The sequence below is a fragment of the Choloepus didactylus genome, assembly GCF_015220235.1.
Source record: "Choloepus didactylus isolate mChoDid1 chromosome 23 unlocalized genomic scaffold, mChoDid1.pri SUPER_23_unloc4, whole genome shotgun sequence".
NCBI lineage: Eukaryota > Metazoa > Chordata > Mammalia > Pilosa > Megalonychidae > Choloepus > Choloepus didactylus.
In genome coordinates this window covers 606312-634203 of record NW_023637598.1, presented here as the reverse complement: position 1 = coordinate 634203, position 27892 = coordinate 606312, and the positions used below count along the sequence as shown (strand labels likewise).

The 27892-nt window shown below is 45.7% G+C and overlaps 1 pseudogene and 2 gene segments (V, D, J or C); all 3 read right to left on the bottom strand.

Annotated features, from left to right (window-relative positions):
• Window positions 1-1409: 1409 nt before the first annotated feature.
• LOC119525056 lies at window positions 1410-2248 on the bottom strand. The segment is given in 2 exon segments: window positions 1410-1876; window positions 2112-2248. Coding segments are annotated over 2 exon segments (513 nt in total).
• A 1179-nt stretch (window positions 2249-3427) lies between these two features.
• LOC119525055 lies at window positions 3428-13319 on the bottom strand. The segment is given in 4 exon segments: window positions 3428-3706; window positions 5800-5846; window positions 12572-12898; window positions 13178-13319. Coding segments are annotated over 4 exon segments (699 nt in total).
• Window positions 13320-16491: 3172 nt separating this feature from the next.
• On the bottom strand, window positions 16492-17750 carry LOC119525054 (annotated as a pseudogene).
• Window positions 17751-27892: the final 10142 nt, after the last annotated feature.

The following is a 27892-nucleotide window of genomic DNA, read 5'->3' as shown; positions in this document are numbered from 1 at the left end:
TCTGCAGAGGGAGGGAGGGCCCTGGGAGGAGACAGAGCAGAAGATCCAGGGCCATGGTAGTCAGGCTCTAACATCACCAAGTACAGCCAGGCCAGGGAGCCCAGGACCTGGGGAAGCCAATTTCCTTCATCTGTAATCCATCCCCTGAGACACCCTCTGGGGGCCCCTCCCATGGCCCCTTCTATCAAAGTGGAGGATGAGCTCCCATAGGATGGGGCCAAGAGACTCAACATCTCCCATCCCTGCCCCTGGGGTTGATTAGGTCCCTGTCCCTCCAGGAGTTTATTAACTCCTTTCATTTTCACTTTCACTTTTCAAACTGAAATTAATATCTGTTTTCTGAGGACTGAGGTGCCAAGTTTCAACATGACTTCATTATTAGTTCCAGGAACTTTTTTCCCAGGAGAATATAAACGTAAACCAACTGTAATATCACTATTTGCTTCAGCAGATTGCTGGAAACCAAACAACTATCCAGATAAACAGCTTTCTCCTCTGAGGAAACAGTTCTGACCTGGGCAAAGAGCTCAGTTAGCATATTTAAGATGATTATCAAGACTCACTTCCAGATCCTCAGCTCATGGTGTCCTCCAATCCGATGCTCCTATGTCACGGATGTGGTCCAATCCTAGTCAGTGTCCTCCCATGATCAAGCTGCCTTAAGTCACCCAAATGCAGATCTCCAGACCCTATAGAGGGCCCCAGCCCCATTGTGAGACACTACTAAGACCATCAGAGTTTATTCTCCTATGTGCTAGTAAATTTTGGATTGCTCAATTACCAGATTTCTGAGGGTGGTGGGAGGATGCCACTTGATGACTATAAATGACCTGATCAGTTTACACCAGAAGAAGCTGAGGCCCAGAGAGGACAAGGAAGTGTGTCCCCTTCTCCCAGGAATATAAACAGAGGGAGGAGAGGAGAAAACACTATGTGGAGAGTTTCTGCCCAGTCTGACCAGTGCAGGGAGGGAGGGGCCACTGGAGCAAACTGGAAGAGGACTTGGATTCAAAACAATTTCAGACTTGAGTGACCTTTGCTCTAAGTGAACTTTGTGCAGGAGGGATGTGTGCTCAGGTGTGGGGAGGAGGAGTCTCCAGGCAGCAAATCAGGGGATCTTGGCAGCTGCTTACTAGCTCTTTGGGGCATCCAGGATGGTGCCACTGGGCAGAGACATGTAAGTCTCAGTTGACTTTATTCTCCTCCATTGCCTTGTTCCCTGGGGCTGGAGACTGTCAGGTAGGGGGTAGGAAATCCACCATTGCCCCCCTCATCCCCTTGACCACACACATCTCATGGGCCCCTGAGCCCTGTGGGTGCCTCTGGTCCTGGACCCCATCTGGGGTCTCCCAAGGGTGACCCAGCTCTGTTTCCCAACATACTTCAGACTCAGAGGCCTGGGTGGTAACTCAGGGAGGTAACCTTTGGCAGCCAGGGCAGCCTGGAGGCTCAGGTCTGGGTGAGCAGGGCCAGGCCAGCCCATTGTTTTGTGCTAAGCCTTCCTGGGGCTTGAGGGAGAGAGAGACTGAGACAGGGGAAAAGGTTTTTGTCTCACTTCCCCATCTGCCTGTGTCACTGTGGGCAGCACCACTGTCTGCTGCCTGACAGTAATAGTCAGCCTCGTCCCCGGCCTGGACCCCACTGATGGTCAGGGTGGCCATGTTTCCTGACTTGGAGCCAGAGAATCCATCAGGGATCCCCGAGGGCCGGTTTTTATCAGTATAGATGAGCAGCACAGGGGTCTGGCCTGGCATCTGCTGGTACCAGTGAACAGCTTTATTTCCAATATTGTCTCCCCCACAGGTGAGCCTGGCTGTCTGTCCCAGGGCCACTGACACTGAGCGTGGCTGGGTCACCTCATAGGAGGCCACAGAACCTGCAAGAGAGGAAAGGAAATGTGGGCTGAAGTGAGGGGCTCATCCCCAGATCGCCACACCTGCCTTGTTGGATTGATCTCCAGGATCCTGTGACCCTACAGGGAGCCCCTTCATGTTGCTCCCTGTGCAGTTGCCCTATAACCTGCCCCCTCTATCCCAGGTGCAGCATCCTCTGGGGCTCTCAGCACAGTGAGCAAAGCACTGAGCAGTGGGTGAGACCCTGGGTGGCAGCACCTGTGCAGTGAGCCAGGAGGGTGAGGAGGAGAGGGGTCCAGGCCATGGTGGAGGTGCCCCCAGATCTGCTCCCTGAGGCCCCAAGGATGGGCTGCTTTCCCCCAGGCCTCTCTTATCCCCTGGCTGGAGAGAGCTTCTGGTTATGCAAATCAGCACAAGCTCTGGGTGGCTGCTGAGGGAGCTTTGTGGCTTTCAGGGAAGGGATCAGCCTCCAGGGACACAGAGAGAGGAGGGAGAGCCCCTGCAGACCCACCCTCAGCCCCTCACGTCCTCTTCCCTCTACTTGTCCCAGGAGTCTGGGCCCATCTCCACCCTCAGTCCTTGTCCTGGCTTCCCTCCTGGGTGGAGCAGGCCACCAAAGTGCCTAGAGGGGACATCTGCATGCATTTTCCATGAAACCCAAAATCCATCTTTGTGGGAGGACCCTAGGTTGTGTACCTGGAGGTGGGCAGGGAATCAGTGGTGATGCTGGGATTATCCTGTCCCCAGGACCTTCCTCTGCTCACCTGGCTCAGGCAGGACCCAGAGGTGTCCCCCCCATAAACCCACAAGCCCTTTGTGGAGGAGCTAAGACCTGGGTCTTTTCCTAGCTCCCCCCTTGGAAGCTTTCATGTGACATCTCATGTGACCTTCAAGGACTCAGTGCAGTGACCCTCCCTGTTTTACAGGTGACAGCAGGAGGACACTAGGAGGGTGGCAGTGTCCTCCCCTGCTCCCCCTTCCTGAGTGGCAGAGCCAGAGTCAGATTCCTTTCTGGCAAGTGCTCCTGGGGTCCCTGAGGCAGGACTGGGTTCAGCCTTGGCTGTGAGCTCCTGGGGCAGGTCAGGGGCTCTTTGCCTCATGGTCCCCAGTGTGAGTCAGGGCCAGACTCGGGTCTGATGCTCTCTGCCATATAAAGTGACGAAAGTGGGCTGTATTCCCAAGAACACCTCAAATCATTTTTATTGTAATTAATTTGTCTTCAATTGCTGGAGAAAATGCATTATTGAAAAGAAAGTTTAATGCAACTAATCACATCATGGGGAGTTTAAGGAGATATCAATATGTGAAGTTTCTAAGGAATTGAGAAGAACCTTTGACACCTTCCCCTGGACAGACTCAGAGCAGGTGCAGGGACTGTGGGAGTTGCTTCCAGGGAAAGTGAGAAGCAGCTATAAAGGGACTGGAGGTGGGAAACATGGGATTACAGGGAGGATGGGGATTTTGGGGACACTTACACTGTTTTAGCACAATTGGGTGAGCTGAGAGGAGAGGTGATTGCCTGAACCTGTGTACAGAGAAAGGGGCAACCTCTACAAGAACAAAAATAGAGACTCTCAAAAGCAGAATTTGTCCAGGATGATCCTGCAGAGAAAGGACACCTGCTCCTTCAGGTCTGGGTTCAGTATCACTGACCTTCCCTGCATGTGAGAATCCCCCTGATGTCCAGGGACCCCCAACTCCAGGGGCTTTGCCAGGTCACTCTCTGCTGCCCCCTGGTGGCTGCTCTGCTCTGGCTGCTGCAGGCACAGGGTGTCCTTGTCCAGGTGGAGATGCAGAAGTGAGTGGGGGTGAGCCACATCTACCCCATGGGGAGAGTCTGTTTTCTCAATGAACTGAAAGGTCAGAGGACATTCAAATGGAGTCAGGAGTCAAAATCAGTTCAGGTCTGATGTGACATTTCTCATAAGAGGAGAATTTGAGGGTGTTGTGAGTGGGAATTTCCAGATATTAATCCTGTGGGTGACCCATCAATTCTTTCCCTAATGCTTCTCAGATTCATTGACCTGGACAGGAGCACAGGGGGTGGGAGCATATTTGACAGAGAAGGGAAGGGGCAGATGGAATGAAAATCCCAAGTTCACTTGGCATCCAAACTGGCACATATGGATATTATATATACAAGAAAAAGAAAAACTTGAGATTCTGCTGAGTCTTCTTTGCCAGGTAAACCTCTAATGGTCTTACCAGTGGAATCAGCCACCCCACCTCCCGTCTGCCCTGGGGAATCACATCCCACATCCACCTGAGGAAATTAACCCTGCTGTACCTGGTAAGCCTGCAACTGCCCATTGTGAGGAAACAGCTCTCACACCTCCTTCCAAAGAGTTTAACCGCATTTCACCAGAATAATGGAATGTACTGGGGTAGGTGACTTGCATGACACTTCCATCTCCTCTCAGGACACACCTCCACTAGCCCTTTTCCTTCCAGACTTACAACTAGACTGAGGTTTCAACAGGCTCTGAAATGTGAGGCACAAAGTGTGACCCATGAGGAGTTGTGCTACATTTCAAAACAACTGCATGACTTTGCCAATTATATAGACAGAAACCAGGGGGATATGCATGGGAATGTATATTCAAGGTATAGGGTAATGGTGAAAGGAACATAAAGTTGGATTGGGCCAAACTTATTGATATGGTCCTGCTGAAAAGAGACTTTGGATTCAATGTTGTAGCTCAAATGGTTAAAAGGGCTCTAGCAGTTTGTGTGGGTGGTTGGCTGAAGCATGGACCCATGGGTGGCCTCCATTGCCTGAAGTTGAAATGCCAGAACTGCCCTGGTTTAATGTGGATGAGGGGATATAAAGTCTTAGAGAGACTGGAGTAGTAGAGAGATTTATCATGCAAGACCTGCTCCTCACCCCAGGAAGGTCCAGAGGACACCCCTTTCACCAGGACTGTGAGGAACACATTTGTGAGACTAACTCCATCATCCCTGAAGAGCCCTGTGTTAGCTCCTCTCTGTAGGTCAGATATTACCATGGGAGCTGCTGCCACTGAACATGGATCCTTTAACACAGTGGGGATGATCAGATCCCTGGTTGGCAGGAGCCAAGTGGCAGCATTTAATCAACAAAGACAATGTGGTTGTGGCTACCAAAATGGACAGCAGAGTCACAGCAGTAATCAGAATAGTCTGATATGCAGAGCCCTATGGTGTTGGCTGTTTGATGGAGGGAAATAGATGCAGAGTCCACCTAAGTCTTACCTGATTTGTGTATGCAGAAGGGTTTAGGTCAAGTAAACACTAGTCTAACTTGAATCAGGAAAACAGAGTTACAGCCCCTCAATCAATTCCCACAATTGAGAAAGTTTACAGACACAGAACCCCTTGAAAGAAGGGATGCCTGGGTCCTCTTGTGGAAGGATGCTGCTACACTGCCCAAATTTCATACTGTTAATCTTTGCCTGGTTTCCCCAAAGGATCTTATGGATTTTTACTACAGAGAAGGAAATGATCAGACATTTCAGGTAATTTTGGAAACTCAGTCACAATTGACCTTAATTTCAGAAGTCCAATAATGTCACTGTGGTCCAACAGGGTGGACCCAATCTTGGGGAGACAGTGTTCAGCAGACAAGCACAGTGCACACTGAAGACAGAGCTCTGAACTGCCCAGGGCTCCCAGGGCTGCAGAGGGTGTGTCAGCCCTGAAGTGGGATTCCTTGGGGAGGCCACAGAGTCCTTTCCACTGGTCTGCTCTGTTTAGAATCCCAGGTTGCCCTTGAGCCTGGGGATTTATGGCCCTACCTGGAACAGCACAGTTGTGGGGATGAAACCCAGGCAGCTGGGCCAAGAAGCCCAGTCCCCTCATTTGGAAACCTAGAGAGCATTATGATGGATGTATCTCATCTCCTGTCTGTCCTCCCTTTCAGAGCCTCTTTCCACAGCTCATGCCCTAGTTCAAAAAACCCCAGGGTTGCCTGGTCCTGCAGCCAGAAGCCCACCCTGGGCACATGCTCTAAGGAGCCTGCATGGGGGGTCAGGAGGAAAGGGCAGTCTTGGGTCTCACTTCTAGGTGAACTGGGCCAGATCTGCCCATTATTTGTCTATAGTTCTCAGGGGGCTTGTGGGAGACCATAATATGGATAGGGGAACAAAATTTGTGTTTCACTTCCCCTTGTGCCTCTGTCATTGTGGGATCATCACTGTTATAACCCCCATGTGGAGTAATAGCCTCATCCTCAGACTGGGCCCTTCAAACCCTGGGTTCATAGCTTGTCCTAACAAACTGGATGCCTCAGTCACATTTCCGGCCAGGTGCTGACATCTCAATGTCAATTTTATGGCAACACTGCCCTCTGCAGGCAGGAGTGGCCTTTGTGGAAGGGATTATAATGAGACTGAGCAACTTTTCTATGAAGGATAAAAAAAATTAACACAAATTTCTGACTTTCCTCTTCAGATACTGTCTCTTTTTTTTTTAATAATGAGTCAGTTCCTCTGAAAGCTTGACTCCCTTAAAAGGTTAATAAACAGCTTGAATGAAAGAATGAGACTCTTTATTTAATGTTTTAAATGACTGAGTGTTTCTTTGTCACTCCTAGTCATCCAATTTAAATGATAAATGGGCCAGGGAAAAAGGGCCCAATACCAATTGGGTCAAAAAGGTCTTTATCCATAGAGGAGACTCGGGTGTGACCAAGAGGAAACCCTCAAGAATGGCATCAGAAGTTCTCAATAGAGGCTCAGGTGGTCTGGTGTCTCCCAAGAGGTCCTAATGGCTAATTTCAAGGGGCATTGGAGAGGGAGCTTGCAGGGCTCAGGCTGGTCCCTGGAGTTCACCTGCCTGTCCAGGGGAGGAAGTCCTCAGAGAGTGTTTGCCATGATGCCTCTGAACTGGAGCAGCTGGGTGGAGACTTAAGTTTTGACAGAGTCCCTTGGCCTGTCCTCCTGGCCTGGGCCTGGACATGAATCAGAGAGAGGAAGCTGGGAATGTGCAGAAGGATGGACCTTGGGGTTGGGCAAAGCCAGGAATTGGGGGAAGACTATGGAGTTGAAAAGTCAGCAAATGAAAGTGAGTAGAAGGATAAAGGAGCCTGAGAAGATGCTAATGGGAAGACTTGGTGCAGGGCTGAACCTGGAAGAGGGGAAGACTATGGAATGAAGGAGGCAGCAGAGGATCATGGGACCTAGAGGTGGCCTCATGCAGAGGGAGGGAGGAGCTGGGGAGGATAAGGTGGGGAGGTCCTGACCCAGGGTGAGGCCAGGCAGGGAACCTTGGGGCAGCCTGTTCTCTCCATCTGGAGCCAGCCCTTCAAACACCTTCTGTATCTGTTTTATGGCCATTTCCATCAAAGGGTACAATAGGTCCTCCAGGACAGGAGAGCAGATGCAACCTCTCATCCTTCATGTGAAGTTGTTTATGTCTGAATCCTTCCTTTCTCCTTCACTCTCACTGTTAATTCTGAGTAGTAAAATGAGTGTTTGTTGGTTCTGAGAACTGAAACCTCCAGTATCAACAGGAGTTAACCATTAGTTTCTGGACCTCTTGGTCAGGAGGATAAGGAGGTAAACCAATAAATAACATCACTCCTTGCTTCAATATATTCTGGAATACCAATTATTGAAATAAAGAGTTTGCACATTTGAGTAGAATATACCACCTGGGCCAAAAGCATGCACATTGGACAAAAGCTGACTCTCTAAGATTTGATTCAGTGCCAAGCTCATGTTATTAGTCTTATATGTGGCCCAAGACAGGTCTGTTTTACTCCTTGAAATGCCTGCCTTAATCCACTCATGTGTATATCCTGAACTCCTATAAAATTTCACCCCTGACCTCCCTTTCCTGTCAGATGGCACTCTCCCTTTACACTTACCAACATAGTGTTGCCTGATCAGCAGGGTATTTGATGGGCTTTGGGAAGCTGGCACTTGATAATTGAAAATGACTTGAGCAGTTTGCCATTGAATAAACTGAAGCCCCAAGAGGCCATAGAAGATGTCCCCATCTCTTAGGTTCATAAGTGGAGGGATGAGATAAGAAAGCAGCTCTCCATGCTAACTCTTCATCATTCTCAGTGAGACCAGGGCAGGGAGGGAGGGCATGGATGGGAGGTTTTTTAGTTTTTGAATGGACTTGATAGCTTTATTTTTTAATTCAGTTTTATTGAGATTTATTCCCATATCATACAACAATGTATGGTTCACAATCAACTGTTCACAGTACCACCATATAGCTATGCATTCATCACCTCAATCTATTTTTGAACATTTTCCTTATACCAGAAAAAGTAAAAATAAGAATAAAAAATAAAAGTAAAAAAGGACACCCAAATCATCCCCCACCCTATTTTTCATTTAGTTTTTGTCCCCATTTTTCTACTCATCCATCCATACACTGAATAAAGGGAGTGTGATTCACAAGGCTTTCACAATCACACTGTCATGCTGTGTAAGCTACATTGCTATATAATTGTCTTCAAGAGTCAAGGCTACTGTGTTGCAGTTTGATAGTGTCAGGTATTTACTTCTAGCTATTCCAGTGCCTTAAAACCTAAAAAGGATTATCTATATAGTGCATAAGAATGCCCACTAGAGTGACCTCTTGACTCTAAAAAATTTTTAATCTCTGAGCAACTGAAACTTTATTTTGTTTCATTTCACATCCCCCTTTTAGTCAAGAAATTGTTCTCAATCCCACAATTTCAGGACCAGATTCTTCTTCAGGAGTCATATCCTGTGTTGCCAGGAAAATTTACACCCTTGAGGGTCAGATCCCACATAGTGGGGAGGGCAGTGAGTTCACCTGCTGAGTTTGGTTAGCTAGAGAGAGAGGCCACATCTGAACAAAAAAGAGGCACTCGGGGGAGACACTTAGGCACAACTGTAGACAGGTTTAGGCTCTCCTTTGAAGTAACAAGCTTCATAAGGACAAGTCCCAAGATAGAGGGCTTGGCACATCAAACTGCCAGCCCTCAATGTTTGTCCAGGTGGGGAAGTCCAACACCTCTGCATTTTACCCCAGCTCCACAAAGGGCCCTGCATATGTATTTTTATTCTCTGCCCAAATTACTTTGAGATGTGTCACTATTTTTCACTAACCTATACAAAACTACCAGGTCTCACTTCCTATACAAAGATCCATGTAATTATGGTATTTGAACAAAGTGAGTTAAATTGTTTAGGAAATATAGATCCTGCACCAACTATGCATCTCTTCCCCTGGTCTCACATGGAAGTTGAAGTTCTAAAACACAGTCAATATCATACTTTACCCTTTGGCTCAATTTGTCCTGGTCCTAACCATATCTGCTTCATTCACATCTCTAATTGAAGTGTGGAATCTTTTTCAGCTTTTTTCAAACAGTTGCTGTAGGTGCTAATACTGACATTCATATCTGCCAAATTCTAGCTCTGAGTTTCAGGTGTTACAGAGATACCCAGAATTCTAGGGTAAATCTGGTTATACACAGAGGGATCAGCATCTCAGAATCTGGGGATAGCCATTACAATTCAGGAATAGATGAGACTGCTGTAAGAGGTTACAATCTATGGATGATTACAATAAGCATTCCCCTGATAAACTGTGCTCTAAGATTCAGTTCTGCGTTTACACATTGTAGTTAGTCCATATTGATGAGGCATTATAGTGTTTGCATTTGTTTCTGGTGTAGTTCACTCAAAATGCTGGCTACAGGATCCATTCCCCTCTTTGTGTGTCTCACAGCTTCACTCCATCATGCAGTTGCTCAGTATTCCATTGGCTGCACACACAACAGTTCAACATTCTGTTCCTCAGTTGATGTACCCTTGGGCCACCTCCACCCATTGAAATGCATGCATACTGTCTCCATAAACACCAGTGTGCAAATGTCCATTTATGGCCCTGCTCTCAGATCCTCCAAGTATATGCCCACTAATGAGGTTGCAGGACCTTATGGCACCCACATACTTAGCTTCTTGTGGAACCACCGCACTGTCCTCCAGGAAGGCTACACCATTCTGCCTCCCAACCAACAGTAAATATGTATATCCCTCTGTCTGTGTTTTCTCCAGCACTTTTATCACTGTCTATATTTTTCCCTACAATTTTATAGAGCTATATTCACATACCATATAATTATCCACAGCGTGCAATCAATTGTTCATGGTATCATCCTATAGTTGTGCATCTATCACCACAGTCAGCACTTGAACATATTGATTACTATGAAAGAAAGTTTTTTAATGAATAATAAAAAAGATAAGAAAAATAAAATATCATACAATGTAATAGTAGGGTCAAACAGCACCACTACCAAGAATGCCATATCCCTCCCTTATATCCCCCTCTCATATACATTTAGCTTTGGTATATTGCCTTTGTTACATTTAATGGAGGTATACTGCAATACTATTGTTGACCATAGACTCAAGTTTGCTTTGATTGTTTTTTCCCAATACCATCCCCTTACCAACATTTTGCATGGTTGGCATTCCTTTGTTTTCTCCCACATGCAAAAACATTTTTATATTTGTACATTTAGTCACAATCATTGACCACTCCAAATTTGCTCAGTTAAACAGTCCCAGTCTTTACCTTCTATCTTTACTTCAGGTGTCATAGATGTCCCTAGTCCACCTCTTTCAGCTTTACTCATGGACACTTTTGTTCTGTGTACTTACAATATTGTGCTACCCTCACACAGTATGATGCTATCTATTTATGGATCTATACAGTCAATCCTGCTGAACATTCTGTCATCCTTCACCATCAGATGCCAGATCTCTACCCTCTTTCTATCTCCTGGTAGCCTGTGTTATCAGCTTTTAACTCTCAAAGTTTCCTCATTAATGTAAGTGCATATTACTGAGACCATACACTATTTGTCCTTTTGTTTTTGGCTAACTTCATTCAACATATTGTCCTCAAGGTTCATCCATGTTATTATATGTTCTGTGTTTTCTGTCTTACAGCTGCATAATATTCCCTTGTGTGTATGTGCCACAGTGTTTATTCACTCATCCACTGATGGACATTTGGGCTGTTTCCATCTCTTGGCTATTGTGAATAATGCTGCAATAAACATTGGTTTACAAATGTCTGTGTCTTAGCTTTCAGTTCCTCTGAGTAAATACCTAGTAATGGAATAGCTGAGTCATATGGAAAATCTATACATAACTTCCTGAGGAACCTCCACATTGTCTTCCAGAGTGGTTGCACCATTCTACATTCCCACAGTGAATAAGTGTGCCTCTTTCTCCACATTCTCTCCAGCACTTGTAATTTTCTGTTTTTTTTTTTTTTTTGATAAAGGCCATTTGGTAGGTGTGAGATGATATCTCATTGTGGTTTTGATTTGCATTTCACTAAGAGCCAGTGAAGTTCAGCATTTTTCATGTTTTTGAGCCATTTGTATTTCCTCTTCAGAAAAGTGTCTGTCCATGTCTCTGCCCATTTCTTAATTGGGTTGTTTGTTTTTCTGTTGTTGAGTTGTAGGATCACTTTGTATATTGGGGATATTAAACCCTTATCTGATATGTGGTTTTCAGATATCATCTCCCATTGTGTAGGCTGCCTTTTTCCCTTTCTGACAAAGTCCTTTTTATGTACAAAAGTGTTTAATATTGAGGAGATCCCATGTGTCTATTTGTTCTTCAGTTTCCCACACTTTGGGTGAAAGGATTTTGCAGCAGACAAAGCTTCCAGGGATCCTGGTTGAGAAAAACATGGCAGGAGAAATTCCCTGTGAAATGTGAGGCTGGGATTGTGGGTCCTGGTTGGTAACACAATTAAACAGCTAACATAGAAATTCCTGTGCAAGTCAGGAAATGTGACTGACATGGGAGAAGCTCATTTTTAGTTTTCTGCACTGGGAGAAAGATGGTGGACTTAGTGGAGCAATGCATGTGTTTATATATCTATGGAAAGACAGGCAGAGAGACAAACAGAAGAAAGAGAATTCAATATGGTGCAAGGTGAGCAGTGGTGAGTGCTCTGCAGAAAATTAGTGAGAGTGTGAGAGAAAATGAGAGGCAGGATGCTCTCAGGGATGAGGGACCTTCAAGAGCTGGCCTTGGAGCCACTGTTGGGACAAGAATAGGAAAGAGGGGATGGGCAGAGTGTGGGGGCAGAGCTATGTCAGGGCTCTGTGGGGAGGGTCTGGTGTGTTTGAGTTGCTGAGAGAACAGGGGCCCCTGGGGGAGCCAGGAATCAAAGCCACAGCAGGTATCAGTGACATTACCCTGAGTGAGGAATTTGGGGTGTGGAGGGATGAGGTCAGAGGTTGTAAAGGGGAAGGAAAGTCCAGGTCATAAATCAGGTGACCTGGGCAGGTGCTGAGCAGGACTCATGGCCTCCAGGAGTGTCTGCCTGGGAAGGGACAGGGTCCCCCAGGTGGGCTCTGTCTAGCTCTCTGTGCCCCTGTACTGTGCCTGACAGTTGAGGACACTGGGCAGTGTGGTCACCAAGCCCCATCAATGCCACCTCAGTTCCACACCCTCCTCTTATCATGGGGACCCCTGAGCTCTGTGGGGTCCTCTGGTCATGACCCCACCTACGATCTCCTGAGGGTGACCCAGCTCTGATTTCCTTAACACCCCTCAGACTCACTGAACTGGCTGGTCACTCAGAAAGTGTGGGAGACTTTGGAAGCCTGGGCAGGGATCTCAGGCCTGGGCAAATGGGTTAGGACTGCATATTGTTTGCCTTCACTCCTCCTGGGGCTTGAGGGAGAGTGAAACAAACAAGGGACTGGGTTTTTGTCTCACTTCCCCCTCTGCCTGTGTCACTGTGAGCAGCATCACTGTCACTATCCCATGACTGACAGTAATAGTCAGCCTCATCCTCAGCCTGGACCCCACTGATGGTCAGGGTGGCTGTGTTTCCAGAGCTGGAGGCAGAGAATCGGTCAGGGATCCCCGAGGGCCGTTTGCTATCCTCATAGATGATCAGCTTAGGGGCCTGATCTGGCTTCTGCTGGTACCAGTGAGCATAACTGTTCTCAAATTTTCCTCCAGAGCAGGTGAGCCTGGTTGTCTGTCCCAGGGCCACTGACACTGAGTGTGGCTGGGTCAGCTCAAAGGAGGCCACAGAGCCTGCAAGAGGAGAAAAAGAGACATAAGCTTGGTGTGAGGGGCTCATGCCCAGGAGATTCTCCTCCTGCCTGCTGGGACTGAGCTCCTAGGAGTTTTGGATCTCATAGGGTCCATCTCACATCAGCCCCCATCACACCTGACAAAGGGCTGGGCAGGTGGGTGGACCCTTTCATCAAACTACAATAATCAGCTGCCTCTCTGAGGATGAGAGGGCTGCCTGAGTCCCAGAGCCCCAGGGGTAAAGCACTCAGTGCTGGTTCCATCCCTGGGCAGCAGCACCTGTGCAGTGAGCCAGGAGGGTGAGGAGGAGAGGGGTCCAGGCCATGGTGGAGGTGCCCCCAGATCTGCTCTCTCAGGCCTCTAGGATGGGCTGGTTCCCCCAGGCCTCTCTTATCCCCTGGCTGAGGAGAGCTTCCAGTTATGCAAATCAGCCAGAGCTCAGGGTTTTGTCCTGAGGGAGTTTTGTGGCTCCCAGAGAAGAGCTCAGCCCCCAGGGGCACAGAGGGAGGAGTGGCCCCTGCAGACCCACCCTCAGCCCACAGAGTTCTCCTCCCCCTGCTGGTCCAGGAGTCTGGGCCCTTCTCCATCACCAGACCTCATCCTTCCCTTGTCCTGGGCTGGCCTGGCCCCTGCAGAGCCCAGAGGGGACACCTGTCTGCATTTTTAGGGAACCTGATGTTCCTGCTCCTGGGTGATCTTGACCCTGTCCTGGAGCTGGCCAGAGGGGCACAGGGTGATGCTGGAATGACCCTGGGACTCCCTCCCTGTGCTCACCTGGCTCAGGAGGGGGGTGTGCATCACAGTCCAGGTCCCTGAGGTGTCCTGTCTAGAATATTCAGTGTTTTGTAGAGGAGCTCAGATGCTGCATCTAATCCTAGCTACAGATTTGGAAGCTGTAAGGGTGACGTCTCCCCTGACCACCCAGAACCCACTGCAGTGGCCTTGTTGTCCCCTGACACAGGTGACAACAGGAGGCTTACAGAGGGTCTGTGCCCTTCCCCTATGTCCTGCTTTTGAGGGGCAGAACCAGAAGAATACTCCTTCCTGGCCAGGGCTATAGAGATTTCAAACAACCATTGAGAGCTGATTAGTTTCTGCCCTTGGCTGTGAGCTCCAGGAGTAGGTCATCAGTTCTTTGCCTTCGTATCCCCAGTGTGGCTTCAGGGCAGGTACAGATCTGGTGTTGCCTGCTGTGTGAGGGGATGAGGGTGGGCTGCCAGCCCCAGGAATGCCTCAGGCATTTTTAATTATAAGTAAATGTCCTCAGTTGCTGGGGAAAATGAATTAATAAAAAAGAGACTGTGATTAATCAATTGAGGAAAGTTGATATAGATATGGATGTGTGCCAGGGACTGAGAAATCTTGGAAAATAAAATTTGGCCCCTGCCTCTGGGGTCACAGAGAGGATGAGGCATCAGTGGTCAGGCCCAGCATTTTAGCCAAACTGGTGAGGGCTGGATGGAGCATGGAGACCTGGACATGTGGTCAGAGACAGAGGCCACATCTTCAAGGGCCAGAGATGAGAGATGTGAGCTCAGAAGGGTTTGAGCAGCAGGGTCAGGGAGGATATTGCAGAACAGGAAGGTCACCTTCTCCCCCAGGTCCGAGGTGCTCCCCTCCCTCCTCATTAGGATCCCCTGAGGCCCAGGTCCCCAACCCCAGGGGGCTTTGCCAGGTGACTCTCTGCTGCCCTCTGGTGGTCACTTTGCACCAGCTCCTGCAGGCACAGGGGGTGTCCTCCTACAGGTGGAGATGCAAAACTTGCTGCCCAGGGCTGAGGTTCCCTGATCTGTGGGCTGCTGGCTCCCTCAGAGGAATTAGTCTTCTCTGTGAGGCCCCATCACCCTCCAGTCCAGGAAAGAGAATCCAGATTACCCATAAAATATGGAATAAACAGTCTCATTTAAGGTAGAGATGACAGGACTGAACTGAGGTAGCTGCGCACATCTCTCTCTTTTTTTAAATGTTTCTTTATTCATAAACTTGATGCAAGTTTACAAAATTTACTGTATATTGCCAAATAAATCTGCAATGAAAAATAATTCCCCCCCAAGAAAAAAGCAAAGCATGCCTAATGTGCAGCTGTCAATCTTCTAGCCATCAGGATATTAAAGAATTCAATAATGTATTCAAGATTTAGCCTTAGGTTTAAGGAGCTTTAATGCTTCAAAGAGTTCTGCCCTGCCACTTGTTATCTGAACTGGGTATCAGAACTTTATATAAATGTAACCAAAAGAACAAAAATGCCAGAAAATCCTTATTTACTGTCCTCATCCAAAATAGAACCAAAAAAATTAAACATACACAATAATTCAGAAGTGCCAAGTCTCACTGATGTCGTTTACAAAGTTGAAAACTGAATCTTAAAGCAAACGCATAAGAAACACTTCTGAATTTTGTAACTGGTTTGTGCAGGAAAATGTGCTTCTGGATTTCTTTTTAAAAGGTCTTATTATCTAGAATTTACTTTTAAATCAAACTTGGGTGTATTAAAAAAAAATCAATTACCAACCAAACAGGACTGATTCAGGTAAGGCAATAAAATGGAGAGTACATTGATTTTAATCAGATTTTATAAAAGAATTAGCATTCTTTTATAAAATGCTTTTATAAAATTCTTTTATAAAATTCTTTGATTTCCCATTAGTCTTTCAGTGTAAAAGCCATTATTATAACTATGGCAACAAATTTTAAGATTCTTCAAATTAGATATCTTTTCTGCTTAACTGTGCAGCTTTTGCTCAAGGAATCTGACTTTATGCCAATCACTTTATAAGTTTATTAGTTTACAAATGATTGCAACATCCTATTAAAAAATGGACATGTAAAATGACTTAGTGTTTTAAATAACTTAAGGCTCTGTACTGCAGCTCTGCTTCATAAAGGATATTGAAACAAGTAGCAGATTCAACCCAGCAAGACTCTGATGTCCCAGAGGAAATTACTACTTAAAAGTCCAAAGTGGCACAGCCTTGCTTTGCTTTACCTAAAAAGTACAATACAAACCAATTAAGAGTATATTTTTGGGAAATGGTTCATATTTTCACATAGCCAGAATAAGGGTTAATTTAATGAGTAGGTTTCCTTTCATTATCTTGGAATATCATAAAATGGTTTTAGATTTAGATCCAAAAAAGCTACTGTGATTTAGAATACATTTCTAAACCAATATTAAACAACAATTAAGCTTTTATTGGCTCTAAATGAAACAATATATTGTAAGTCCTTGTAATCCATGGGCTCAATACAGGAAAGTTACCCAAAATAGTTCTCAACTTTACTAACTTGGTGCTGACTTTCCCACTTAGAAGATTTCACTTTTTAAGAAAGAAAAGTGGTCAGGAGTGGCCAGTATTTGTATTTATCAGGAAAAATACAGTCAAGGCCCCACTGCTCAGTCCAAGATAGCTAAGATGAGCAAAATGAAAAGGCTGTAAGTTATATTGGATGTCAGTTGACAGATTATCCACTAAAAGATCTATTAGCTAATGTCTTCGGTAACTGCTGCTATAGGGCACTCAAAGCTTGTGTCTCCATGTTGGAAATATTTTCTTTAAAGCAACATTGGTCCAAACATATGACAGTAGACACATTTAGCTGTCTTCCTTTGGAGGGGTGTATCAGCCATTTTTCTCATGTATCTGTACAATGGAATTATAGGATTGTTGGGCTCTTGCTAGATTATATTGATTCTTATTTACACCAAACTGTGCTATGGCTTTGCCTTTAACTAAGGTGGCATTGATTTGCATGATGAATGATTCTATTGAGTAGGCACTGCTCCAGCCCTGTTTTGTGAGAAGTTCCACACATAAAGCTCCTCCACCCAACATGTACCCTCCTGAGAGAATGGGTAATAACACTCAAACAAATGGAGGATCAAATGGAAAGTTATCCTTAAAGGAGAAGTTAAGCAAAAATATATTCTATACATTCTTTTTATTTTAAGATCTGAAGATCACTGTGCAAAGGACTGTCAGGATCCACCTTCTGCAGTTTAACATGCCAGTCATATAAACTGTCATTTATGAGTTCCACTGAATAAATCCCTGTTTTGTAACTCTGTGATCTGTATATGTCCCTGAGTTCTTTCATAAGTCTATCTGAAGCTCGCACTGACACAGATACTGCACCATTTAGATTGTCTTGCCTTTGTGTCTTCCTAATTTTCTCTAATATTGCCAAATTTTCTTTCTCAATTCCTTCATCCTCTGACTTTTTTCCACTAATAGGCTCTTCTTTCATCTCACAGTGAACCAGGTCTTCTATATCTTCAGCCATCTCTTCCTCCTCTTTGGAAGTCACTTCTTCCATTGTCCCGTTCTCACCCGTGGGTAGCGGTTGATCTAGCATCTCAACATGCAGGTGCTTAGGAAGGTTATGTAACCTGCAGAGTTCACATATCAACCACTTCAATTGCTGACGAAGCAAATTATTTTTAGTATCTTCTAGACGTTCCAGCACTGACGTCAGATTTGGGTCACCGGAATCCACAAACCATATTGGTGAAGAAGATGGATGAGATTCCGCAGCCACTGCCCGGCCGGAGCCAGGCCACTCGCTGGGGAAGGGGTGGACCCGCCCCGCCCGGAGCACGGAGGGACCTCTGCGGGGCCGGCTCCCCTTTGTCCGGGACTCAGGGCGCCCCACTTTGCGCCCTCGGCCCGCCCCGAGGTGCAGCGGGTGGTCGCCTCACCGTGATGCTGCAGCGCAGGGTAAGAGGCGGCGGCGACACCGGGAACTGGCCGTGCAGCTCCCCCAGCTCCCAGCTGACGATGCGAAATCGCCCCTGGTTCTTGTCGAAGATGGATGCCAGGAACTTCAGCTCGGCCTTGAGCCCTGACACGGACATCTTCCCCTCATCTCCCGTGGAAGGGGTGCAGGAGGGGAGTGGGGCCCTGAGCCCCCATCATGGCCGCGACCACCCAGCGGCGCCAGCCTGCACACAGCTCTTGAAGTTGGGTGGTCAAGTAGGAGGTCCTGAGTCTTGGTCATGAGGGACACAGGTGACTGAAATTAGCTGCTAATTGGGCCAGGTCTGGGAGCCTGGCTAATCTCGGGTCGTCGTGCCTCCTGCACCAATGAAAGACGGTTGAGCACACCCCCTCATGTTTATTCAGACCTGCTTTGGTCTGGCCCATATCCCAGGGCCTGAGAACTCAGCAGTGAACAACACAAGGACCCGGTACCCTGGGAGTTTCTGATCTTGTGTATTTGGTAATGTGATGCACACAACTGTCAGCAGAAACAGCAGATGTTCCCAGCACCTTCTAACTTTGCATCATCTCTTATAATCATTTAAGTGCCAGGCACCTGCTTCCTAAAGTCACTCAAAGCTGAAGTGACCTGTGACCAGCCCTGGAAATTGGGATCTAAGGTCCAGCTGCCAGAGTCCATCCTGGGTCCCTTTTGTCTTGTGATGGAAAGAAACATTCTGCATTTGTGCAGCATCTTTTCTCTTGGCTAGGGTGTGATGGCTGGGCTGCAGCAGCCATCCTGAGAACTTAAGCCAAACAGAAATGATAGTAAGGCCAGCGTAGTGCATGGAACAGGTAATTAGAAAGTTGCTGGGTCCCTTGTGGAAGTGGTGTGTATCTGAAAACAGCAATCCAAGCGTAGACTAATTTTTGGCTGGAGAATAGATTTGGGCTTGTTCATGTCACCTTTGGTCATGTGTGTCTTTGCAGTATCGTAACATCCCCAATTCATTCAGGAAATATTTAATGGAAATTATATATCTTCACTTTTTAAAACCTCTATATCTTTATTAACAGTTCATATTTATTCATTTATCATTCTCTTCATTTCTCAAATGTTTTGTTTTAGCTCTTTGTACATTTTATAAACAAATGATTAAATATCTTTGAATTGCAATGCTGATGTCTGGGTATCCTAAGGGATAATTTCTTTCAAATTATGTTTTCCATGTGAATGAGCATTATTTGCCAGTTTCTTTGTATGGTTTGTATTATATTGTGGAAACTGGACCTTTTGATCATAAAGACATTGTCACTGAAGATTCCCTCTCCTCCTGGATTCCTTTTGAAATCTTCAATCATTCATTTGTACGCTGACTTCCCAAACTGTTTTTTTTCCAGACTCTATATTCATTGTTGTCTGTGATCACTGAAGTTTCTGCTCTCTTAACTCTGCAGTCTGCCTTTGACCTGACAGAGATTTCCTTAAATACATGGATCTGGATCCAAAAATCAGAACAAAACACAACACAACCACTACTGAAATGATGTATGTGTGTCTTCGTATTTTCTGTTTGGAGCAAATGTGAATGCTACAGGAAAAACAAACTTGCCCCTCAGCTGGTCCCTCAAAGTTCTGCTCAACTGACCCAAATACCCTAACCACATTTGTGGAGAAGTTCCTGACTGCTCACCTTCTTGCCACCTGCCCACCTGGAACTCAGGCCACCATCTCCATGGCTGCAGCTTGGCTGAGGAACTGGGGGTGATGGCTGGTTTGTGGACACCACTCTCCTACCAAAGCTTACTGCCTCACCCTTTATCACATACTCCCCAGATGCTGGTAAGTGTCTTTTCAGGTCCCAAAGTTATGAGATGCTTGATCCTGATGGTGATTCCAGATTAATCCCAGATTCTGTGGAGAAGTAACACCTGAATCTTGCTACTCTCCATTTTCCATGATGTCACTCTCAAGATTTCCATTTGCAGCATGGTTATTGCCAAAAGATTAGATTCCTTTCGAATCCAAGAATCTTGCTGCCTGAGAAGAGATGCTGGCAGAGATGCTGCTACTGACTCAGCAACAGAAAAGGGTGGCAGAGGGGACTCTGGGCTGTAGCCTGTTCTCAACTTGAGGCCCCCACAGAGCCAGGGTGACTGTTTTCCTGACTGTGCTCCTGCAACCCCCCTTTCCTCTCAGCTCCCACCAGTTTCTGATGTACCAGGAGGATTTTGAACTCTTGTCCCATTTTTACACACTTATGGGAGCATTCTCAAGTGAAGCCATCCTTATGTAAACCATCTCTGCAGCTCCTCAGCCCTGTCCTCACTGGTGTGGACCAAGGATCTTCTCAGAGAAGGAAGCTGGGCCTGGTGAGATGTCATGATTTCCTTTCTTTACAGGAAGGTGAACCCTCTAATGGAGGCAGTGACTGAGGGGCAGTGGCCATCCAGGGCCCAGCACCATTTCTCCTGGGACCTGGTTCCAGAGAGAAGGACATGCCATTCTTCATTCCTCTCAAGTGGCACATTGATCTCCAGTGGGGTTGGTAAGTATTTGCAGCAGAATGCATTTTCTTGATTGTTGCCATTATCTGCAGTGCCTAGAGATGCCAAGAAGGAGGTTCTGAGTGAATTTTTGCTTCATGCAATCTGAAGAAAGAAACTTTTGTTGAGAGTGAGCAGGGGAGCATGAGAGGTGCCTGGGACCTGGTGGAGACACCACCCAACCTCTGCTTCCTGAAGCCCAATGGCTGGGACCAGATTCTGTCACTTTCCCTGCTCAGGTGACCACTCACTGCTGCTGCTGGGAGCTCAGTCTCTCTGAGTCTATCCTTCAGAACAGGATGGCTACAGCCTCAGAAGGTAGACAGAGGGTCTAGCCTGCCTGTGTGAGGCTGGAATCTTGCCACCTGAGGACCCCCCCACCTCAGTGGTCTTATGTCAGTAGATTCCATCTGGGCAGCCTCAGCTTCTCCTGGATATTCCCAAGGGCAGAACTGCTGCCTCCTGCTGGTGGAGGAGACCCCAGACACAACTTTCTTCCTCCAGGTGACCCCAAAGCACCTCTCACCCAAGGGGATCTGCACCCTCACTGTCCAATAGCAAGTTGGGGTGAGCCTCATCTGAACTTGAAGTATCTCCTCACCACATGAAAAGATAAAAATCTGATGTGTATTATATATTTGTAGCATCTGTCAGTTTGGACACTAGATTTTCATTGGGAATACTTGATCTGTATTAAAGGTTCATAAAATTTACCATTGTTCAAACAGATGCACATATTTAAAATATTTCCAGTAACTGAATAGAGTACTTTTCTGGTTTGCTAATGCTACTGGAAAGCAAAACATCCGAAATGGACTGGCTTTAATAAAGGGGGGTTATTTGGTTAAACAGTTACAGTCTTAAGGCCATGAAGTATCCATCAACAAAGAGTACCTTCACTGGAGAAAGGTCATTGGCATCTGGAAAACCTCTGTTAGCTGGGAAGGCATGGGGCTGGTGTCTGCTTGCCCCCAGGTTGCATTTCAAAATGGCATCCTCCACAATGTCTGCATCAGCTTCCAGCAGCCATCTTCAAAATGTCTGTCTCAGCTACAGCTCCTCTCTCATCTTCCGTGCATTCTTCACAGTGTCCCTCTTGGCTATAGCAAGCTTGCTCCTTCTGTCTGAGCATATATAGTGATCTCGTAAACCAATCAAGGCCCACAGTGCATGGGCAGGGCCATACCTCCATGGAAACCATCCAGCCAGAGTTATCACCCACCGTTGTGTGGGGTGCATCTCCATGGAAACAACCCAATCCAAATGTTCCAACTTATACATCTGCCCCCACAAGATTGCATTAAAGAATATGGCTTTTTCTGGGGGACATAGTATATACAAACCAGCACAGGTGCCAAAGTATTTCCTTTAATATTCAAATCCACATTGGAAAAACTGGTTCACTTATCTGAGAGAATTAATTTGACATTGAAGCAAAATCAGTTTATGATATTCTCACAAGCATTAGGGACTACAAGTTTAGAAAACTGGGGGCTCAATCTTGGGGCTTGTCCTTATGAAATTTGTTTCTTCAAAAGAGAGTCTAAATCTACTTGTAATTGTGCCTAAGAATCACCTCATAGAACTTCTTTTATTGCTTAGATGCAGCCTCTCTCTAAGCCCACTTGGCAGGTAAAGACACTGCCCTCCCCACTGTGTGGGACATGGCTCCTGGGAGTGACTCTGGACCCAGAATCATGGGATTGACCAAAAGGAGGAAGAGAAAGGAAACAAAATAAAGTTTCAGTGACTGAGGGCTATCAAATGGAGGTGAGAGGTCATTCTGGAGGCTATTCTAATGTGATATATAGATATCCCTTTTTAGTTTTTAATGTATTAGAGTAGCTAGAAAGTAATAACTGAATCTATTGAATGGTAGTCTGTAGCCTTGATTCTTGAAGATAATTGTGTAACTATGTAGCTTACATTGTTTGACTGTTTGATTGTTAAAACCTTGTGGCTCACATACCCTCTATCCAGTGTATGGACAAATGAGTAGAAAAATGGAAAAAAAAATAAATGAACAATAGTGGGGATGGGGCATGCAATTTTTGGGTGTCCTTCTTTACTTGTAGTTTTATTCTTATTTTAATTTTTTATTTTTGGAGAAATGAAAATGTTCAAAATTGATTTTGGTGATGAATGCACAACTATATGATGGTACTGTGAACAATTGATTGTACACTATGGATGATTGTAGGGTATGTGAATGTATCTCAATAAAACTGAATTAAGAAAAAAAGCTGTACTGGAAAAAGAAAAAATGTTTATAAGTTTAAATATGATTATGTCTGCCCAAATTAAATGAACTCACTAAATCTTACCTCATCTTATTATTATTATCACTCAATTCAAAATTTAGAGTATAGGTTGAAAGGCAGCTCTAAATTTGTCCACATCAACAAATGTTCAAATGTTCTTCAATTTTTGTTTTCAATTTTTGCAGCCAATTTACAAAACCCTGCATGCTTGGTTCCAATACTTGGATTTTTAAATGATGGTCATTCATATGCAGTTTGGTATTCATGAGAAAATTTAATCAAGATGGCATTGTTTCTTTACTTGATTATTGACTATTTGGCATGCATTCCTTGAGTTTAGGAAAATCTTGAATTGCAGTTCACAGTGCAGTAAAGTTTATCAGAGTCTTCCATGACTGAACAAACAAGCCTTGGGAAAGAGCCCAAGATCTTTCCATTCATGGTCTTCTTTCAACAGTTCCAGAAATTGGGGGGTAATTCACAGCATTTGCACAGATTCCCTCATTGATTTTAATAACCAGATCCAGAGGTTTTTCATAGAGTGTATGGAGAAACATGAGCACAGCTATCATAATGTTATATAGAGTAGAAATAATCAGTAATAAAAACACAGACTTTTTAAAAAAAATTCCAATAAATATGGTTTTGTGATCCATCATTGCTGAAATACATCTATTTTGTTGCATACAATTTTTTTCATAAATATCTGAAGTTCTTTGGTGAAAAATTTAAAAGATTAAAAAGATACCTATACAAAAAATTCAATTTTTCAGGCTGCATTTCATTGTAGATTTGGGAGTCCTTTAAGACATAATGTACTGTGTACTCATTGCACCATAACTTATTTTGCACAATCTAAAGCTAAAGAACGGTACTGGATATATTGACATATTGAGCAAATTTTTCTTTATTATTTTAAGAAAAGTCTTCTTTCTAATGGTTTTGGTGGTATAATTAAAGAGCTTTTATTTTACCAAAAATGTATTTAAAATATTTTCCCATAATTGTCTTAAAATTTGCATAATTAAAATGATTTCTTTTACCATTTCTCATTCTAAAAATATTTTTTGTGTGTAAGAATGCAAGTCATTTTATTGCTAGTCAGATTCATAAGATCAGATTATCAAAAAATATTTTTATTTTGGTTGAAAACATAATTCTTTTACAAATTGATTTTTGACTGTTGAGGAAACTTCTTATCAAATGTATTATGTATTTGCTCAAATGTCTCTATGTCCACTTTGATGACTACTTGTCTTACCTGAAGAACAAATAAATGCAATTGCCATGTATTGTGAGATTTGTGACATACCATTTTCCAATCTTGCTTTAATATCTACTGTTTTAGTCATAGTAGTAGCTTGGTTCTGCATCAGTAATATGGCTGAGATTTAAAGTTTTTAAATGAGGCAATATTTTTTAATATTTGAAATCACTTTAATTAGATAATAATAACATAATAATAATTTTATTAGAATTGCTGTTTATGGTTTACTTACCTATCACTTCAAATCCTGCTGCATGTATAAAATAATCAAATAAACACATCATAGCATAAAATATCAGAGCTTAAATAGGCATTTCAAAATGATTTAATCCATTGATCCTGAGTGGGTGGTGGGATGCATGTGTGAAATTCTGGAAATGCTGTATGCACCCAACATGCACCCAAAACACAATGGTATTTCACATGATGATATGGTTAGAGTGAAATGTAGTCCTAGCAAAATGGAAAAGTAGTATTTAGCTGAATATTTTAATCTGCTTCTTTTATTTAATTGAAGGTAATTTAAATAAAATTTAAAAATCAGTTATTCAGTGACAATAGCCCCATTTCCAGTACTCCTGGTGATACATGGCTATTGGCTGTCATGTTAGGTAGCACAGATTTAGAGTTCAGGGAGAGCAGCCCTCACTCTCTGTCAGCCCCTATCTCTGCTGCACAGCACAGCCCAGCACTGAGAGGTCAGGCAACCCTGAGGACTGGCTTCTGTCCCCAAAGGTGACTAGCCCAGGGTCTGACCTGCCATCTACAGGTACCAGTACACACCAGGTCTCCTCGACTGTCTCCCTGGCAGTCCACCATGGCTATCTGCTTTGAGGCTACAGAGAAAAAGGACATCCAGGTCACCTCACTGGAGGTCATGGCAGATCTTGCGAAAGAGAGGAGGTTGGTCTGAGGTGAAGGCCCCAGTCCCAGAAAGTCCTACCCTGAGGCCAGGCCTGGGCTGAGCTCAGGGTCTGTGGGTGCAGTTCCTTGAGAGATCAGTTCCTCAAGCCCCTCACCTGCCAGGCTCCCTATACATTCCATGAAAACAGAGGGGATGTCAGGACTGGCTGGGGAAGTGGGTGTGCACACTTGTGTTCAGGGGGAACCGGGGCTTGCTGGGTGGCCTAGTAGAACCATTGGGTCCCCAGTGATTCATTTGTGGAAAGCTGGTCATCTTAGTTTAGAGGCCTGAAAGCAGACTCTGTATTGGAGATTTACCTGTGGAAGGATTGGGGGGCTGTCTCCGTGGATGGATGTGAGTAAAGTAAGACTGGGCAGGAGACAGAAACTACATGGAAGATGGAATTGAGGTGTCAGCCTTTCTTTCTGGGAGCTCTGAGCAGGAAGGCACTTCACATTCTCCCAGATTGAGGCAGGGCCTTGAGACTTGGCTTCAGCCATCCCTAAACCCCATTGGCCCACTTGAGGTGACATAACATTGAAGTTAGCAATTTTCTGCAGTTGATGGCAATCGCCTGTGAGAGACATGGCTGGGAGCTGTGTGGGGTCCATGGGCTGCAGTGGGTGTGTCAGCCCTGAAGAGGGACCACCATAGACACCCCACAGAGTCCACAACACTGATCTGCTCTCCAGAATCCCAGGCTGCCCTAAGTGTGGGGACTTCAGCTCTCACCCTCAGCTTGTAGTTCTGGAGAATAATCCAGAAATAGTCACCAGACATGGAAATCCAGGGATCATGAAAATGGAAGGATACCTGCTCCTCTCTCTCATTCTATGCAGGATATTATTGCCCAACTCACTCCCCAGCCCAGAAAACACCAAGTCAGCCAGGTCCTGCCAGCTAATGTCCCATCACACGTACACCCTCTGCAGAGACGCATCTGGAGGGCTATGAAGAAAGGACAGCCCAGGGGTCTCTGACCTGGTTGGATGGGGCCAGATCTGCCCATTGTTTGTCCTCAGTTCTCCTGGGGCTTGAGGAAGAGTGAAACCCAGGCCTGGGAAAGGGGTTTCTGTCCCACTTCACCATATACCAATGTCACTGTGAGCTTTCTGGCTGCTATAAAATCCCACCTGACAGTAATAGTCTGCCTCTTCCTTGGTCTGGGCCCGACTGATGGTCAGGGTGGCTGTGTCCCCTGATTTGGAGCTGCAGAGGGGTCAGGGATCCCAGAGGCACATTCACTATCACTGTAGATGAGCCACACAGGCCTGGCTTCCGCTGGCCCCAGGGCAGGTCAACCGCTTCCAGGCTGTCATCTTGGCAAGTGAGCTTGGTTGTCTTTCCCAAGGTCACAGACACATGAAGTGGCAGTGTCAGCTGAGAAAAGGCCATGAATTCCACATTGAGAGGCATTGAGATGTTGGCTTGAAGTGTACAGACTCATTCCATGGGTTCCCACCACTGTCTGCCCACAGCTTAGCTCTGTGTTTGGGGAAAAGCACATGAGAACCCTGTGGGGGCTGAGCCTGTGGGCAGCACCTGTGCAGAGAGTGAGGAGGGGAGCAGGAGGGGGCCAGGCCCTGGTGGAGATTTCCCAGAGCCCTGCCTCCTGAGGTCCCAGCTGGGCAGGCTCCCCCAACCCCTGTTATCCCCCAGGGAAGGCCTGCCTGGTGTGTAAGAGACCAGCCCTCATTGGCCTGTCAGGGAAGGAGCTGGAGTTTAGAGAAGGGACAGGTTCCAAGGGAAACATAGTCAGGAGCCAGCCTCCCCTTATCATCACCCCTCCCTGTCACCCCCTCAGGACCTGCCTCAAAGTCCTAGCCAGGCTTTGACCTGGGAGGGTCACCTGTCCCTCAGCCTTCATTCTGTCTGCTCTGCTCTGCCTGGGGTTGACACAGAGGGGTCAGCTCTGCCTATGGGCCAGCACGTTGTTCATTCCAGAAGGGGTTCAAGGGGCACATCACAAGGTCACCATATGAGTCCTTGGGAGTCAGGGGGTCTCCAGGTCTGTGCTTTTCACAAAATCAAAAGGGTCCTGGATAGGGCTGCTGGCTGACAGAGCATTCCAGATAACATTTAACCATAGCCCACAATGGGGTTTTTGGCATAAAACTAGGAATAAGTTTAAATAATTGAGTGCTGCTGCTGTTACAGAACTGCTGTTCATGGGAACAAATAATACACTTCCATCCTTAAAAGCAGTATCAATGAGGGGCTGCCACCTCCACCACTGCTGCTTTGTGGCCACCTCCTCTGGCTGAGGAGGCTCCTGAGCAGGGGGAGTGGGGTGAGGGGTCAGCCACTGCAGCTGGAGACCAGCTGGAAGGCATCCCTGTCCCAGGCCCAGGAGGCCTGCCGTCACCAACGGCAGGTGGCACAGAGCAGCCTGCTGCCCCCTGAGCTCTGTGTGGAGCCCCTGATCAGAAACCACTGCTTCCCACACACAGATCTCCTTTCAGCTGACAGCATTGCTTACACAGGACAGCAGTTGGCAAGAGGAAATGCCAGAGTTAAAATCAATCATAAAAAAGGAAAACCCTTTTCAAATTAAAACTAAAGCGGCATTACTGTTTCAAAGCCCCCCCTCCAAACATTTTATTCTAAGCAAACACTAGCAGAACTCTTCTTCCTAAAAAAGGTGGATGGCTGACTCTAACCTGAAGCTCTAAATGCATAGACTGAGAGCTAATGAAGAATTGACTATGTTTATTGTTTTCATAAGTAAATATATGCACTGTCATAATAAAATTCATTTCAAAGAATATACATTTTACCTTTGGGAATACGTTAACTTTGGGCAGCATTCCTAATGGGAAAGCTTATAGGAACACTGATATGCAAATCATAGGATAATTTCTCATTCTAACTTCAACATATTGTATGGATAGTGACCTGATATTTGCAGATGTAAATATTGCTCAGCACAGTATCCTGAGGCACCATAGCATCTTGATTGACTTTAAATAAATTAAGAAGAAAGTGAAGGCAAATAAGAATAAAGAGAGAGAATGAGGAAGAGAAGGAAGAGGAGGAGGAGAAAGAGGATGAGGAAGGGAAGGAGGGGGAGAGGGAGAATGCAACCAAAACATATAAACTGTGTTTTGGTAAGGAAAGGCCAAAATTGACAGAGAAGTCAGGAGTGAGGCCAGGCCAGCTCCTAACTAAGGGAGGCCAATGGGACTCCAGTTCAGGAGCCAGGGAGGACTCTGGGCAATAGGGAAATATAGTGCTTTAAATTGGAAGGTGCTGGAGGGACTGGGATGCAACATGCCCCTCTCTTGCCCAATCAGAACCTGTTGATGTTACAACAGCTCA